The sequence below is a fragment of the Crocodylus siamensis genome, chromosome 9, assembly GCF_052110815.1.
Source record: "Crocodylus siamensis isolate JL-2025a chromosome 9, ASM5211081v1, whole genome shotgun sequence".
Classification (NCBI taxonomy): Eukaryota; Metazoa; Chordata; order Crocodylia; family Crocodylidae; genus Crocodylus; species Crocodylus siamensis.
This window is the reverse complement of record NC_143403.1, coordinates 39,763,437-39,781,537: the sequence shown is the minus strand read 5'-3', so window position 1 is coordinate 39,781,537 and position 18,101 is coordinate 39,763,437. Positions and strand designations below refer to the sequence as shown.

General features: G+C 47.7%; 1 protein-coding gene across 2 annotated transcripts in view; it reads left to right on the top strand.

The window, feature by feature from the left end:
- Positions 1–16,920, top strand: part of MLKL (mixed lineage kinase domain like pseudokinase) — a 31,738-nt gene extending 14,818 nt beyond the window's left edge. Inside the window, exons 6-11 of one of the 2 annotated variants that reach the window (XM_090062532.1) lie at positions 4,186–4,321; positions 5,087–5,171; positions 10,296–10,447; positions 11,717–11,766; positions 15,067–15,207; positions 15,610–16,920. In XM_090062532.1, coding sequence (XP_089918658.1) covers positions 4,186–4,321; positions 5,087–5,171; positions 10,296–10,447; positions 11,717–11,766; positions 15,067–15,207; positions 15,610–15,644 — 599 coding nt within the window. In that variant the 3' untranslated portion in view covers positions 15,645–16,920. Of the gene's footprint in view, positions 1–4,185; positions 4,322–5,086; positions 5,172–10,295; positions 10,448–11,716; positions 11,767–15,066; positions 15,361–15,609 lie in introns of those variants that run through there. The other variant, XM_090062531.1, reaches the window with a different exon arrangement.
- Positions 16,921–18,101: the final 1,181 nt, after the last annotated feature.

The following is an 18,101-nucleotide window of genomic DNA, read 5'->3' as shown; positions in this document are numbered from 1 at the left end:
CAATCCCAGTGCCTGGAGAATGGATGGAAAAACTACATAAAAGCATCATTGTTTGAACTGCCCTGCATCCTGCTTTGGTGTCAGTTGAGTGAGGGCACATCTTAACATTCACACAGTGTCACCCACCCATGTCATGAGTGTTGCCTGTCAGCAGGTAGAGGTGCAGGGCCTCAGAACCCAGACTCCCCCTGCACCGATCTCCTTGACAGCTGGCAGGCTTTGTGGATGCAGCAGGGGCTACCATGCCTGCAGTTTTCACCCTGCTGCACCTTAACACACACAGTGTCACCCATGTCACAAGTTTTGCTTGTCCACAGTTTGTGGTGCACTTTTCCACAAACCCCTGCACCTACCTCCTTGAAACTTGGCAGGCTTCATGCCCTCAGAAGGGGCTACCAGTCCAGAAAGTTTCATCCAAATCAGGCCAGAAATAACAAAGTTATAGGCTGTTTCAAGCTTCCCCATTATAGCCTATGGGCAAAACATCCAAACAGCGTCAAAACAGTAAAACTGTTTCAACAAAACAAAACAGAACAGCAGTTTCGAATTGAACCAAAATTCAAAATGAAATGCTGTTCCACCGAAATGTCAAAATGCAAGTCAAACTGGAATGATGCAGCCCCCAGCACTTGGAAGTGAGACAGTCCTGTTATAAATTATTTGGTTTTTTTTTAGCACCTGGGTAGTAAGTAACTTCTACATGGCATTTTAACATGAACTCACCAGCCTTGACTGCCCAGGGCACTTCTGTTTATTTCTCAGATGTAGGTAACATTTGTGGAGTATTTTATAAAAGTTTTTTCTATGTGAGACTGTAGCAGGACCAGGCCCCAGGAGTGGCCGTGATGCCCCCTTGGTGACCAAACAGCTACTGCCATACTCTGGTTCTAGGCACCCTCCCGTCCATTCTCACCTACCGCACCTACGTGCAATTGTTAGATTATTAACAGAAAGCTGCCTAGGGGTCAAGAATGTGTACTCGTCCTTTCTTTGCCAGCAGATCCCCTCCTGGACCCCACTAGCCCAAACCCAGTCTGTCAGTAGATGGGTCCTCTTGACCCATATGTGCCTGAGTCACCTGTTGCCTTATGGCTTATTCACAGCCTCTGACCTCCCCTACAGCCATACCTATGCCTTGCAGATGTTATGCGTCATCATTCCAGTTGAACTGTTGTCCCTAAAGTCACCAGGCTACCTCAGGCCTTTACACCCTTGGTAGCCTTTCCCAGCTCTGCTGTAGCTGGTCCCTTAGCCAAGGCACACTGTCCTGGACCTTGCTTCTGGGATCCAACCCTCTCAGCTGTTAGTGCCTCTCTGGGCCTCTGGCCTGTTTTTCACTCAAGGCCCCTTGCCCCAGAATTTGCCCTTCTGAGGTGCTGGGTCCCTGGACCTGGTTCTCACCCCACTTGGGCAATACTGGGCTTCCTGGCCCTGTCTCTGCCCTGTTAGGGTGTTGGGCCCTCTGCTCTGGTCAATGCCTTGAGCCTGACCCCTGGCAAGGCTCAAGGCAGTCACGTGCCCCTCGGGCACTAATGGGATGTCTAAGCCACCCCTGTAGTCCTAAACCCAAACCACTGGTCTAAACCATAACACAATAAGAAAGCCCTCTGGCTGTAACAGAAAACTATCCCTCTGCTGGGTCCCGACATAAGCACCAGATCCATGGTTGTATGTAACAACACTTGCCCTCTCTGGGTTATATCCCCCACAAGCACTCAGTATTTTACTGGTGTTCCCAGAGCAGCTCCACAGTGATGTTCTGCAGCCTTCCTGGTCAGGAGCTACTTCCTCTGCAGCTTTCAGGGGCAAACTGATTGCTTGCTCTCAGGCACTGGCTTTGTTTCATAGTTTCTAGGGTCGGAAGGGACCCGAGCAGATCATCGAGTCCGACCCCCTGCCATGGCAGGAAAGAGTACTGGGGTCAAATGACCCCAGCAAGGTGTACATCCAGCCTCCTCTTAAAGACTCCCAGGGTAGGAGCCAGTGCCACTTCTCTTGGAAGTTGGTTCCAGATCCTAGCCGCCCTGACCGTGAAGTAGTGCTTCCTGATATCTAGCTTAAATCTACCTTCTGCCAGCTTGTGACCGTTATTCCTGGTCACTCCTGGCAGTGCTTGGGGGAACAGGGACTCCCCCAATGCCTGCTGGTCCCCTCTGACTAGTTTGTAACAGGCCACTAGATCTCCCCTCAGCCTTCTCTTGTGGAGGCTGAACAGGCTCAGGTCCCGTAGCCTCTCTTCGTAGGGCCTGCCCTGCTGCCCCGATCATGCACGTGGCCCTCCTCTGGACCCTCTCCAGGTTATCCACATCCCTATTGAAGTGCAGCACCCAGAACTGGATGCAGTACTCCAGGTGCAGCCTGACCAGTGCCGTAGAGGTGGAGGATCACCTCCTTTGGATCTGCTCGAGATGCATCTGTGGATGCATGACAAGGTGCGGTTAGCCTTCCTGACTGCATCCCCACACTGCCGGCCCATGTTCATCTTGGAGTCAGTGATGACTCCAAGATCCTATTCTGCCTCTGTACTGACAAGAAGGGAGTTCCCCAACCTGTAGGTATGGTGCCGGTTGTTCCTCCCCAGGTGCATCACTTTGCACTTGTCGGTGTTGAATCCCATCCTATTCTCATCCACCCACCCCTGTAACCTGTCTAGGTCCGATTTGTGCCTCTTGTGCCCTACCCATCTGGTCATATGGCCCTGCAGCCTCTCACAGGTGTACCTTTTCTGTGTCTGCTGACCTGCCTGCTTTCCCAGCTAGGGCTTACATCAGCAGTCTGCAGCTCTTTGCTTCTAGGCTGCTTCCCTGTCTGCCCTGGTGCAGTTCACTGCTGTGCTTTCACTCCGTGGGTGAGTTGCCCTCCCAGGGCTGGTCCCTGCCTGCAGCTTGCTGTTATTGTTTGCTGGCAGCCAGATCCTCAATGGTTATCTGGCCTCCTGGCTGCAAGTTCTCCCACTCCTTTGGTGGCAGTGATTCCTGGCTAGCTGCCCTCTCACAACTAGCCTCTATTTAGCTGCCCAAAGCCCTAATGGCAGAGTTCTTGCTCCTTAAAGTGATAGCAGTCTCCAGGCTTTCAGTCACAGAGACACATGCAGAAGATTTAATTTATTTCATAGGGCTGGACTCGATGATCTTACAAGTTCCCTTCCAGCCCTAGCTGGGAAAGCAGGCAGGTCAGCAGACACAGAAAAGGTACCATGACCAAAAGAGACTTGGAGGTCTTGATTGACCACAAGATGAACATGACCCACCAATGTGATGCCGTAGCTGACAAAACAAACCAAACCCTAGCATGCATCCACTGATGCATCTCAAATGTCATACTCCCACTCTACTCAGCATTAGTAAGGCCACAGCTAGAGTACTGTGTTCAGTTTTAGGCCCCACACTTCAGGAGGGATGTAGATAAGCTTGTGAGAGTCCAGAGGAGAGCCACCCACATGATCAAAGGCCAAGAGAGCAAGCCTTATGAGGAGAGGCATGGGACTCTTCAGCCTAGAGAAGAGAAAACTCAGGGGTGACTTAGTGGCAGCCTATAAGTATGTAAGGAGGGTGTACCAGGGCCTGGGAGAACAGTTCTTCACCAGGGCTCCCCAAGGGATAACAAGGTCGAATGGCCACAAACTTCTGGAAGGCCAATTTAGACTGGACATAAGAAAAACCTCCTTTACAGTCTGAGTGTCCAGGGTCTGGAACAGACTCCCCCCCAGAGGTGGTGCAAGCACCTACTCTGGACTCATTTAAAAGGCATTTGGATATATATCTTGCCAGGATCATTTGACCCCAAGCTTATCTACATCCCTCCTGAAGTGTGGGGCCTAAAACTGAACCCTTTTTCTCTTGAGTCCACATTTGACAATTGCTCAAAAGGGTCAAGTGATCTAGTGAAATCTTTTTATATTTATTTTGACTATACTATTTCTAATTTGAAAATAGTGAAAAGGGGACTCTACCTCCTCAGAGTTGTCACAAATGACTTGATAAAATGTCACATCATCCCCAGGGAAGAGTTGGCTTAATTTGTTAATGGCTGCTCTAACTTGTACAGAATTGTGTGTTGGGTAAGTTACAGGGAGAAATTTCTTAACCCAGGATTTTTAATGGCTAATGAATTAAGTATGTGAGTTGTATCTCATGAGAAGTTATCACCAAAGGTAACTATTCACTGTACTTTTGTTTTGATCAGAGTCAAGACCTCATTTCTCTATTGTTATGGAGTATTGTAGATATGGGACCTTGAGAGATGTCTTAACAAAAAACCCTGAGCTCTCCTGGGATGATCGCATTCAGATGGCACTGGACGTAGCCAGAGGTGTCTACAGGTACTAAACATGACAAAAAAAAAGTGAATTCATTTAACAGTGTGCCAGCACATGCCTAAATTGGTCTTATATACAGGTTTCCCCCACTTTATGCTGTACATGCATTCCTGGAAAATGGTGCATAACTCAAATTCACATAAAGGGGACCCACTTTACAATGTAACAAATAGGGATACGTTCCAAGACCTCAACTGTACTGACTCCAGACCCATTTCTATCACTTTTACAAGACAATTTTGGTACTGACTAACAACAGATGGTATACACAAGCACAGGGCACTATCATAATGGGGATGGCAACTACAGAAATACATGTCACAGACAACGAGTGAGGAGCACAGATCCATACAGGAAACTATACTTTGGTGTGTGTCACTCCCACAAGGCAGTGCACAAAGCAGCTGACTGAGGGTTTCCACCACACTGATCACATAAGAGTGAATTTGCACATAGAAAACCTGTATAAAGCAAGAAAAGCCTGTACAGGCAAGTAAAGGTGACTGGCATGCGGGCAATCAAGTTGCAATCACCTTCGACGTACACACAGTCTCTGGCATAGAAATGAATAGCTAGTGAAATGACAATGGGTGTGTGAATGATGATGCCCAGACTCTCTGATATTCTGCAGATGTCCTTTGCTTACAAATCTGGCCTGAAGCCTGGTGGTAGAAGACTTGTTCCTCAGTTGTCCATGTTTGCAGTTGTTCAGGATTGGAGGAGAGAGTGGAAAGGCAGAGATGTGTCCATTAACAATATTTTCTGTAGGTTGCATCACACAGAGGTGAAGCCTAGATTGCATGGATGTATCAGTAGCATCAAGTTCTTTGTTGCCGAAGGTTACCGTGTGAAGGTAAGAGTTCTCTTGTGAAAAGATTCTGACAGATTTGACATTGGTTGAAGTCTTTCCTGGAATTCTACTCCTTCCCCTGCAGAAGGATATCATGATCTCCAGAGTAACTACTCAGGGACCTACTGTTTCATTGTTACCTACAGAAACAGTGTTTTGCATTTGCACATGTACATTAAGTAACAGGAGCTGCGCATTTACATAGCACTGTCCTCTTCAAGCCTTCATACCACATCCTCTCCCAGGATGGTCATCCAGAAGAGTGTCTTTTGTTATTTATTTATTTATTTACATTAAATTAAGTCTGTTTTACACAACCCCCAAATTTGATGTATGTACAATCTTGTACTGAAAATATACTGCTCCATCTCTCATACTATAAGGATTTCCTGCGGCTTTGTGAGGAATATCTGGTGTGTGTCTTTGAAAATCAGACCAGTGTCTTATTGATTATTACTGCTAATAATTTGTACAGTAGAACCTGAATCATTCACAAATGCGTGGTTTGTAACCCACTTGATGAATAGCAGGTTGCCAAAATAAAAACTCAGCTGTTTGTGGTAGCTTTTATGTCAAAGGCAGGGCACCACTTCTCCAATCAGCTGAAGCTCTTCAGTGGTCTGACAACTAATCAGAAAGTGAATGTTTCAGAAAAAAATGTTAGAGCACCTCAGCAGCCCCCTGCAGCTGTTTATATGCCTGGGTACTTTGTAAACTCTCATCTTTGATGGGGATGGAGAGAGATAACACTGTTTATGAACCTAATCCTGTGAAGGATCCAGGTTCTACTGTATTACCATAATGAGTGGCCCTCAGGATCCCACTGTATTATGTGCTGTAAAACATGAAACCCAAAAGTGGTCCTTGTTCCAAACTTAGACTTAGTTGTCTAAAAATGGATATAGGTTCCTATCTTTAAAATCCCACATTTCCACATGTTGGTTTCAGTGAGTGTATTTCTATCAGCTGTTGTTTGTTGCCATGCATAAATGTGACTGCTTGTACAGGGATAATACACAGTAAATTATATATTGTTGTAAATAAGGTAAGAAGGAAAACAAGCAGAAGGGAGTGTTGAGATAGGTTTTTAATAACAACATGGGATTTTAAACAGAGTGAGAAGCCATCTAGTATCCATCATCCCTGACAGCAAAGCCCAGTAGGAAAGCCCAGTCCAAATAGGCCCAGTAGGAAAAACAGTTAATAGACAGAGCTTAGTGGTGTGAATAATGTTTGGAAATGCTGAATTAGTGCAAAACACAGTGATGACAGGCAGGTAGAGCACCTTAACCCCTCCTTCCAGGGATGTATCAATTTTCTCTGCATCCTGAAGGATCCTCACCCTCACCTCCTTACTCTTATACATACCGGGCATGCCTACTCATGCACTGTTACTGCGCAGTAACTTAGATTACTGCACAGTAACCAAAAATTACTGCACGGTATGGGTGCGTATCTACTTTAGACCCAAGTCAGTCCACACACAGCGTTACGATGCATAAAAGCTGCTTACTGTGCAGTAAGTTACTGCGCAGTAAATGCACGTGTAGACATGCCCACCCAAGCCTTTTATCACTTAAAGGAGTCGAAGATAAGCCACATGAAGTGAGGTTAAAAGAAATAGGCATGTTCAGCTTGTGGAAAAAGTGAGTAAGAGTGGTAGTGATAACAATCTTTAAATATTTGAAGGGCTATATAACAGGGGACCTGAGCCCTGTTACTCAGCCAATGGAGTGAGGAGAGAGGAGGTCTTAATCAGAGTACCTTATGCCTGTGTGAAAGCAAGGGGGAGCTCTGACTGATGACAGCAAAGGGAGAACTGAGAATAACTCCAGAGAGAGAAACACGAAACACAGAGATAGGCCAGCCAGGGTCCTACCACTTTAAGCAGACTAAGCAGCAGGAGTTGGCTCTTTGACTGAGAGCCTCTGTGCAGAGGCGAGGACAGAGCAAGGGATTGGAAGGGAGAGGGGCTCCAGACAAGCCCTGCCCCCAAAGCTGGAACTAGCAGTGAAGCTCTGTGGCTGGCAGGGAAAGCAGTTATCCAAGGAGGGCAGCAGCCCAACAGCCTTTTTCTTTCTTCTGATACTTGTTTACAAGGAATGGGAAGACTGTGGTTAAAGTGATAGCTCACTTGCTTTTGATGTACTGTTTACCCAGAGTGGGAAGGGGTTTTTGTTAAAGCAGTGGGTTACCTTTGTTAGAGTTGACCGGTAGGCTGGAGTGACTATAAGGGGTGAATGAGGAGACCATAGTGGGATGTTGGCTGGGCACAGCCAAGCTTAGAACCCTGCCAGGGAAGGATGTACGCCAGAGAGGGGTGAAACCAGGCGCATTGTCCCAGAATCTGAGTTGGGCTGGAGCTCATAAGATAGGACCCGGTGCCATGGGCCTCAGCTAAAAGACCCCAGCTAGAAAAAAGGGGGCAGAAACCAGAAAGGTGAAGACCCTGACAAAAGCTTGGAGGTCTGAGGAGACCAGAGAGTATACTGAGGCAAGAAGTCTCATGATGAGTAATAACTGGTAGCACCTGCAAGGCATGGGCCTGGCTGTAGGGGCAGAAGGAGGCCACAAATTCAGCCCTTGTGGCAAGTAGGATCTAAGGAAATGACCACAGGGAGAAAGAAAAGAGACCATTGTAGACTCACAAGCCTCCAAGGGTGAAAAAGGAACATCATAGACTCACCAGCCTCCCCTCATTACAAGTAACAACAAAGCATGGTAGGTGAGGAAGCGGGGCAAGATCCCAAGAGGCAAGAGCAAGAACCAGACAGGACTGAGATGGCCACTAGGGGCATCACAGTAATGTCAGGTGCCTTACCTATTACAGGGTACCATAAAGAAAAGGGAGAACACCTTTTCTCTATCACTGCAGATTAGGATGTGTAGCAATGGCTTGAAGTTGCCAAAGTAGGCCCAGAGCAGGTGAAAATTGGAAGGACCAAGAGAATGAAACAGAGGCCCAAAACCAGCTGAGTTACAAAGAAGATTAAAAGAGCCTGAATAAGTTTATGGAGGTGAAAGGATTACAGAAAGGGGAGATTTGGCTCACCAGTTAGGGAGTGTGATGTGTGGAGTTGTTTGCTATCTCCAGATTGCAGAGTAGAGTGGAGTCTATTTGGTTTTTCCATAGTTCTGAATTTTGCTGGCTGTTACATGAAGCTGGGAAGGATTTCCCCCCTTCCTGTTGCTACAGCTGTCACAGGTATTTTCTGGGATCGTCAGAAGCATTGTATGGCTGGCTGCAGCCAAGACTGAAGCCAAGACTGGGGTGTGCCAATGATCCTTCTGGGACTGAAACTCAGAGGCTTCTGGTAAGAGGGTTGTGACAAAAATAGAACCCCAGAAGGAAACTTACCTGGGGGAGAACACAAGCGGAGCTGGCACAAGGCTATGCTGATCTGAGGAAGCAGCGGGCATGGAGCTGTGGCCGGAGAGAGCACTGCGCCAGAAGAAAACCCTCAAAAAACAGCTGATCTGGAGAAGCCAGGATCAGCTTCCATGCCAGCATAGGCATGTTTTATGGCCACGTGCTGGTGCTGATTCATCGGCCAGCCCACAGAACAGGGGATAAAAACCCCGCAGGACGGGAAGCCTGGGGGACCGGAAGTGGGCTCCCTTGCAGGCACCCAACAACCCAGAGCAGAGCCGTGCCCCACTGAGGGAAAGTGGTGGCAGCCATGAGAGGGGGTTTCTGGAGATTTTTCAAGCCCAGAAAGGCAGTATTACTTACCTGAGGCAAAGCCGTGTTTCCTGTTGTCTCTCGAACGGATTGGGTTCACCAGTAACCTGCAGAGAGATGGAAAGACAGCTGTCCATGCCACAGCAATGACAAACTAAGGAAAATGGAACTGACACCAGGAGTCAAGGTAACCTAGGGTTGGGAGGAGATAAGGTCAGGCTCACTGAGGCAAAAGCTGAGTGAGGCAAACTGACATCCGTACACATCTATACAGTTTCAAACAGCCAAGACACTTGTACCAACACCATGACCAAACCCAGAAGACTGGGATTCAACATCATTGGTTGGCATTAGGTGGGTGTAGGGGAGGCGGAGCCCCAAAATGGGAAGACTGATGGGAGGATTGAAGGAGGGGACCAGGAGGTACAGAACATATATCTTCCTCCCTACTAAATACATTTAGTCCAGCAAAGACATGGCAGATGAGAACCACTGAGGACCCTCTGGAATCCGACTCGATAACTGACTATCTTTCCTGTGGACAAAGGTGACATCCAATAAACCGGTACGCACCAGACATTCTGGTGAATGGCACGGCCAATTACAAGGGTCTTGCCCCTCCACTTAGAGTCAGAGTTATCGCCATTTTTGAGACCAGGAAAGAATTTCATCTCACGGTCAGATTGACATGGACTATGGGAAGCTTTGCCTTCCACTGTAGTAGGGGGCCTAGTACTCTTCCTTGGAGCTCTTAAGCATATTTTAACAGTCCTTACAGCAATGGGACATGCACAATGCCTTCATTCCCCTGCTCTACCTGAGGCAGGTTAGCATGTTCTTCGTAATTTGGAAAAATATGCCTTGTAGTTGTGCAACATGCTTGTTTGTAGTTTTAGGAATCTGTTATACAAACATTTGGATGGGATGGCTTGGATTGGGATAATCCTGCTTGAGTAGGGGGTTGGACTAGATGATCTTGTGAAGTTTCTTTCATCCCTGCTTCTCTATGATTTTGTAATTCAAGGACTCATAGTATGTCCATATATAATATCCATTCAAGGTCTAGACAAGACTGATCCTGTTTCATTGATCAGCCAGGAGGGGGCACTATTGTGCACTGTGAAACATTACTTTTCTCCTTTTTCTGCCTTCCACAATAGGAGCAAAGAAGCCATTTTTGCATCTTTTAAGAACTACAGGTAGGGACTTGAACATGTGGCCCCCTGAATGGCACTCAGCAGGAGATTGGCATCATAGAGTGTCCTCATTATGTCTCACTTGGTCTCATGGGCAGCAGAAAGGATTCTGCGGAAGGGCTATCATACAACCCAAATAAAATCAGTTCAGTGACTTTGAGAATAGGACTCAGTCATCTTCATGCTGCTTGTTCCATATAAAGTTCATGCTGCTCCTCCACTTACCTTTTCTCTAATTCCCTCACTCAGCTGTCAGGATTTGAGTTATGTAAAACAGAGTCCTCCATCAAACGGAACTACAAAGAAAAGAAATCAAGACAAGTCTCTTCCTCGGCCTATACCTCCCCTCAGGGCCTGGCCTCGTTGAGCCACATCTATGACTTGCACAGTGAAATATACAGGTATGTCTCTGCATCAGTCATCTGGCCTCATTAAGGACTGGAGCAGGTGGACCTGGCCCAGCCAAGTCCATTCCATGGTGTAGCCCTGTTAAGGAAACTGGTGTTTGAGGGGGCTGCTGTGGAATATGGTGTTAATCCACTTCCCCTGAGTCAGAAAAACCCCCACTGCTATGAAGGGGACAAACAGCCTAAAGAGAGTGTAGACTGGAGAAACCTACTTGATCTCAGTTAAGTTCTGGGCACAAGGGGCATGGAATCTCTTAACCATGAGGAAAGGCTTTGTCTTTGAGGGACCAAACAAGACTATTCCAAAGACTTAATAAATGAGACCTACGCAGAGGGATCTTGTTTATAGTATTCTTGTTTGTGAATAACTTACTGCAACAACCATGTGGCATTTGAGAATAGGGAAGGGACTCTACACAGTAATGCTACACCACAAGAAGGCGTGCTGTGGCATAACAACTTGCCTTTTGGGGTGGTGGCTCTTCTGCAGGTAGAATTATCTATAGAAGCCAGATTATTAGAAAGATTCTGCAGGTGACTTGCCTATGTGAGTTTTTGATGAGAACAGGACTGGATATCTGGAATCTTGATCTCTTCTATAGACTAAGTGCTAATGTAATCTCTGTGTCCCTTAGCTTAGGTACCTATTAAAATGGTACAGTATTAGTTATCTACTTTTGGGAAGCAGGGAGATTGATCACTGTTTGTAGATCCCTTTGTATAGAGGAGGCTACAAAAATGCAAAATATTAATACCACATAAGAAATGGCAGAGTTTGCATATTTAACTCATCAATTTCTCCTTCTCAAGGGATTGGGCACAGAGAGAAATCACATGCTAAAGCTAATGAAAGATAATCTCCACAGAATAATCATAGGAGGTTGCCCAATGATGCTGGAACATCAGATGGATCTGCTTTAGGAAAGCAGGTCATAAATGAGCCTGGGACTCTTATTTCTAGGCCAGAAGGAAACACAAGTACAGCTGAGATAGTGAAAACATTACCTGAGTATTGGATGTCTTAGGTTTGATTCTTCTTCCTTCCATCCCCAGTGCCACAGCTAAAGAACTCAAGAGTAAGGAGTTCACTCGCTTTAGGGGAAAGGGAGATGTAAAGTGGCAGCCTTCAGCAGTGGACAATTGCCAGGATCTGGGCAGTGGAAACTACCTGACCTCACTCATTAGAACTTGGACAGAGGGTGGGTAGGAGAGAGGGCAAGGTAGTTTTGTCAGTGCTTAGCAGATTTGCCTGTCTTGTTTCAGCTTGGGGATTGTGCTGTGGGAAATTGCGACTGGCAAAATTCCATTTGAAGGTAAGACAGAAAAGGTTCATTCTCAGTACTTGTTCAGGTATCCAACTCACTTTGTAAATGCTCTGGCACCTGGTTTGGGTTTGTTCTATTGATTCTTGAAAATAATTAGAACCAAATGAAACCATTTGCAGGAGTCCTCTATTACTATTTAGTGCCCAGCAATTTGGGATCCAGAGGAGCTGTGTTATAACAAAAGACTGTCCAACATACTTACATCTGCTGGAAACCCACAGCACAGTAGATTTATCTTCCTGGTATTTAGGTTCCAATTCAGCAAAGCATTTCAACACATACTTACCTATAAGCACCAAAGGAACCTTATTCTGATCCAACAAAGTACTCACATATACTGTACCCTCTTATGTAATACATACTTTGATTTTAAGAGACAGGAGGCGCATCTACATGAGACACTTAATGATGAATTAGCATAGTTTACTGTGAAGTAAGCAAATGGGTCTACATATGCACATGATTACTTCACAGTAAATGTCCCTAATCCTGAGTAAATTTTCTACTTGCAAATGCAAGTAGCAAATTTACTTGGCATTAGTAACAGCACCACTCACATAGATACCTGGCCAGGAACCAGATCTGCTCCTGGTCAGCCATCCACAAGGGGGTGGGAGATAGCTCCCTTCCCCCCCACCCGAGCTGCCTGCTCTCTAGGTAGGCTCTGCCACAGCATCCTGGACAGGAACTATGTCCCCCTGCCCTGGCAGCAGGGAGCTCCAAGCCCCTTGCTCCCAGATTGCGATCATGGAGCTGGGGCTGAGAGATCTTTATCTCCCACCCCCACTCCACCATTGTGATTGGGGAGCAGGGAGCTGGGAGACCCTTATCTCCCATCAGTGGCTCTGTGACCACAGGGCCGCTGCTGAGAGATGCTTATTTCACAGCCTGAGCCCCATGATGATGGTGCTTGGGCTGGGAGACACTTGGCACAGAACTGGGGGGAAACAGCTCCCCATTCTGTTCTCTGCCCTCCTGTAACAGGTCGCCCTTCCCAGCGCTATCTTCCTAGTACTCCATGCCTTGCGTGCAGTGCCCTTGGATCCTTCTTTGGGGTTCTTATGTCCCACCCTATACTCACCTGCCATGTCTTGATGGAAATCACGATGATGTTCTTACAAGTGGGAGACTGCCTATTGTAGTGGGTATGTTGGGGCCTTTCCCCTATGTGGAACTGACCCCTGATTTCCTCTAGCTAGGCCTCCCCGTCTAAACCCACTAAACAGGGTTTGACTCTGAGGCTCTAGCCTTTTCCATTGTCTTGAGGCCCAGACGCCAACCGCCACAGCCGGAGAGCTGCAAACCCAAAACCAGGGGATGACCCCGAGCCTGCAGCCTCCCAGGCCACAAAAAAACCCAATACCAAAATAAAGCTGTACCACAAGTGCACCAGAGCTCCCTGGCTTTTAAGATCATGCCTCGCTAGCACTGAGGTTTGCGCCCCCTTTCCGGGGCTTCTCACTGCCCCCTCTCTGGGGCCTTTCGCTGCCCACTCTCTGGAGCTGGGGTGCCTATGCTGCCAAGGGTCCCCTATGAGGCCTCCTCCAACCCCTAATAGCCTCACCCAAACCTCCGGTATAACAGTAAACAAAACACAAGCCCCTGGGCTCTAACATAACTTCAAACCGTCTGGCTAAAATCTCATTCAAGCCCCCAGGGTTGCTCCATCCCTCACCAGTCTCTGGAGCTGCTCATGTAGTTCAGGCCTCTTCCTTTTACTCGCTCCAGCAGAGCTCTTTCCCCCCTTGGCTGCCAGCAGGGAACTGCCTGCCTGGGCTCAGTCCTGGGGTTTAAATGGGAGCCAGGCCCTGCCCCTTCCGGTCAACTGACTGCTAGCAGGTGTGGGTCACTGGCTCCCCCGGCTGCCCTGGCAACTGGCACCTGAGTAGTTATTCCGGCTCAATAAGTAGCAGGCACCTTCGTGCCCTGCTACACCTCCCCTCCATTCCATGCTCATGGAACTGGGTGAGGAACAAGCTCTTCAGCCCCCATTCCATGATCACAATTGCAAGACCACAGAGTGGGGGATGGGAGCTCCCCGCATAAGGACATTTCCCCGCACAGCCTGCAGCTGGCTGGGACCTGCCCCTGCCCCTGCTGCTAGCTGCCCCACCAGCAGACCAGGGCAGGGGGCTGGGACCTACACCTCCCCTGCAGCTCTTTCTAAGGTTTGGCCCCAGGGAAACATTGTCCCTCCTCCAGCAGCAGGCAGCATTTCTCTCCCCCCTCCCTGCCCCCACTTCCTGGCCCCATGCTTCCTGCCAGCCTCTGGTGTAGCATGGGGGGGAGGGAGGTCTGGAGATCATCCCAGTGGCCGGAGGGGCACATTGCAAGCCTGCAGGGAATGGAGCAAAGCTGCTCCCTAATTCACACATGTGTAGACACCTACCCAAAAACCTTCCCGTGCAGTATTTTACTGCACAGTAAATCTAGGCTGAAGTAAAGGCATGTGTAGAAGCACCCAGGGTGAAGAAAAAAGTACTCCTTGAATAAACCAAGTAGCAGCAGCTAGAGAGCTAAGTCTGTTGCTAGCCCCATACTCCAGATAGGACCCATGCACAGAGTTCAACCCCATACCAGCTCTGGAGCCATGTGCTGGGTTGAACCTAGCATGCAAAGTCTGACCATATGCACAGAGTGTAATCCAGCAATGACTCTGGGTCCATGTGCTGGGTCCAAACCAAGGTGCTGAGTCCGACCCCATGTACCAGTATGACCCCGTGCGCTGGGTACAGGGCCACATGCTAGATCCAACCCAGCATGTGAAGTCTGACCTTATCTGCTGGCCACAGCCACAGACTGATTCTGGGTGCCAGCCCACGGGGCCATTTTATCTGGCTGAAATGCACCCTATGGGTCTGGAAATTTGGCAGCAAGAGAGTGGTGGCAATGCAAATTGCTGTGGCTCCCAGAGCCATGAAGACACTGCCAGCTGCTAGCACTCCTTTCTGCCAAATTTCCAGCGCCATGGGGATCCATTTTTCTCACACATAATGTGCAGCCCAAATTTTGTGCAGCTTGTCTGGTGAAAAAGGTAAGTTAAATGTAGGGAAATATGGTATTTAAGCATGTGCTTCAGTATTGTTGAAGTTAAACACAGGGGTCTTGGGAAAGGAGTTCCTCAAGGAGTCAGCATAATAAGGAATTCAGTCCTGGATCTCCCCAGCTATGAGCTTGGCAGGCCACAAGGGGGGCTCTTTCTTTATTCCTGAGTTAGATCGCCTTTACAAAACCGTTCTTGCTGAATCTGGAACAAGTCTGTGTCTCCTGGCTTCTCCATATTATTAGGGTGCAGCACCAAAGATATTTATCAGAAAGTTTACAAGGAACATTACCAAGATCCTCTTGGAGAAGGTTGCCCTTCCAAACTGGAAGAGATCATCAATCAGTGCCGGGCCTTTGAACCTTCACAACGCCCATCTGCTGAAGGTAGGTTGAATTTCCATTTCTGCTTCTTTTCAGAGTAGCACTAGCTGCTAGGTAGTAGCTACCTTTGACTTCCAAACATCATGAAGTTGCCAAGGTCAGCGGAGTGCTCAAATAAATTCTCACCCTCTCCTTTTCACTGGCATGTGGTAATCCTGTCACACTTTTAGCTTTTCTCATTCCGTGGAGCCTCAGAGCAGCAGAGACTCCCTATGCCTGAAGAAGGGTGACTGCATCTGAAAGCTGGCTAAGAACTTTTTTCCAACTACTCAGTTGGTCTAATAAAAGATATCACATATACCCAAAGAACCTTGCCTGTCTATGTCCTTAGGCCAACATGACTATAACCAAAAATCCTACAACCAGTAATGTATTCTGAAGACAAAATCTGTTCATTTTTTACAGAGATTGTGGACTCTCTTTCCTGTATGACAAAATAAACACAGCACACTAATTGCAGGAGACAGACTCGACTAACCAACAGAAGAAGATAGCCAAACCCATTTAAGACCAAAAGTATTAGTGGTCACATCTCAACCTACTTTCTCTTGAGCATAAAGCCTGTCTCTTTTTCCCCACATACAAAGACTTAATTTTTTTAAAAGCACTTTGATCTATCCTTCACTTTGAATGCACAATTCAGAGCTTGCAGATAGTTGTATCCCCTTTTTGCGTCAGCAAACTGTTAAGGCTAATTGTTACAACTTCTAAAGGCATTTCTTCCAGCCCCACTCCTGCAGTTTCAACAACGAATATAAACCAAAAAGCCTGTATTTGCTGTCAGTTGGCTCCCTTAATAGTGTCATTGAGGTGAAAGGTGTGAAGACAGCTTGGGAGCTGGTAGTAGATGGGAAGCTTGTCTTGAACAGAAAGTTTTTGGAAAGTGTGGCAAATGGCGGGTTGTATCCATTGCACAGGTATTGCAGGTGGGCTAGCACTGGGGTAGGGATTTGGTGTACAATGGGGTCAGACTGGAGGTGTCTTCTACTCAAAAGAGGTACTGCATGTGACTTTCCAGTACCCTACATCTAACTCCCAAATGGTCCTCCAGTCTTGCTGCCTCAAACAGTTGCAGAATTTTTAACACCTTCCACTACTGCTGTGTACAATATTTCCTTCCCTGCACTCCCCTCTCCCTACCATAATCTTTATTGCACTCATCACCGTAGTCCTGCAGTACCTCTCCTCCTCTTCCTACTTTTTCCAAACAAAGTGAGTCACCAGAACATCCCAAGTCCAGCACAATGTTCAGTCCAAGTTGAGTCAACATAGCTATTCATTCTCCATTTGCTCACTCTCAGCTATAGCTGTTTTTTCCCCAGCTTCCAGAGTAAGCTATCTCCCCATTTGATTCCCAGCTAGTGGGAGAATTTGGAAAGCAGCAGTGAAGTTGAGGGGAACAGGTCACTGGGTAAGCTTTTTGAGAGAATTACTCTGGCACATGTCCATGAGAGGCCAGCAGGGCAGATTATTCTTAGGGGTAACCAACACGGGTTCATTAGAGGCAGGTCCTGTCAGACCAACCTGGTGGCCTTCTATGACCAGGTCACCAAATCCTTAGATGTGGGAGTAGCAGTGGACATAGTCTTTCTGGACTTTCGGAAGGCCTTCGACACTGTCTCTCACCCCGTTCTTATTAAGAAACTGGGGGACTGTGGTATCAACACCTACACAGTCAAATGGGTCACCAACTGGCTGGAGACCCACACCCAGAGAGTGGTGGTGGATGGATCATTTTCGACCTGGAGGGATGTGGGCAGTGGGGTCCCTAAGGGCTTGGTCCTCGGGCCCACACTGTTCAACATCTTCATCAGTGACTTGGATGAGGGGGTGAAAAGCACCCTGTTCAAATTTGCTGATGACACTAAGATGTGGGGGGATGTGGGCACGCTAGAAGGGAGGAATAGGCTGCAATCGGACCTAGACAGGTTACAGGGGTGGGAGGATGAGAATAGGATGGGTTTCAACACCGCAGCTGGAGTATTGCGTCCAGTTCTGGGCGCCACACTTCAAGAGGGATGTCGACGGCATGGAGAGGGTCCAGAGGAGGGCCACTTGTATGATCAGGGGACAGCAGGGCAGATCCTATGAAGACAGGCTGTGGGACCTGAACCTGTTCAGCCTCCAAAAGAGAAGGCTGAGGGGGGATCTTGTGGCCTGTTATAAACTAGTCAGGGGGGATCAGCAGGCATTGGGGAAGTCACTGTTTCCCCGAGCACCGCCAGGAGTGACCAGGAATAACGGTCACAAGCTGGCAGAGGGTAGATTCATACTAGACATCAGGAGGCGTTACTTCACTGTCAGGGCAGCTAGGATCTGGGACCAACTTCCAAGGGAAGCAGTGCTGGCTCCTACCCTGGGGGTCTTTAAGAGGAGGCTAGACAAACACCTTGCTGGGGTCGTTTGACCGCAGTACTTTTTCCTGCCATGACAGGGGGTTGGACTTGATGATCTGCTCAGGTTCCTTCCGAATCTATCAACTATGAAACTATGAGCTGGAAACACTTTCTTTTTCACCAGGCTTATTATCCAATCCATTTTCCTGAAAGCTTAAGCTAATAGCCAGTTCCAGGTGACATCTGCCTGAGGAACAGCTAGCTCTCTCAGTGTTAGAGGTGAATCCAAGGCCCAGACACCCCTTTATGGCACCCGAGCATAGCATTTCTTCCTTGTGAGCCTGTCAGGAAGTGATATTAATAACTAGAGTGTTCCATATTCCATGCTTGTAGCTTCAGATTCTGGAATACCCTAGACTCAAGCTTGCCCAGTTTAAAGGAGACATGGAGAGCACAACTGAAAAACAGCTGGGAGCAACACTACAGGGACAGGGGAAAAGCAGCAGAAACCTGAATAATCAGGGAGACACTGCCTGAGTCACAGATCAGAGCAGGCCTGCT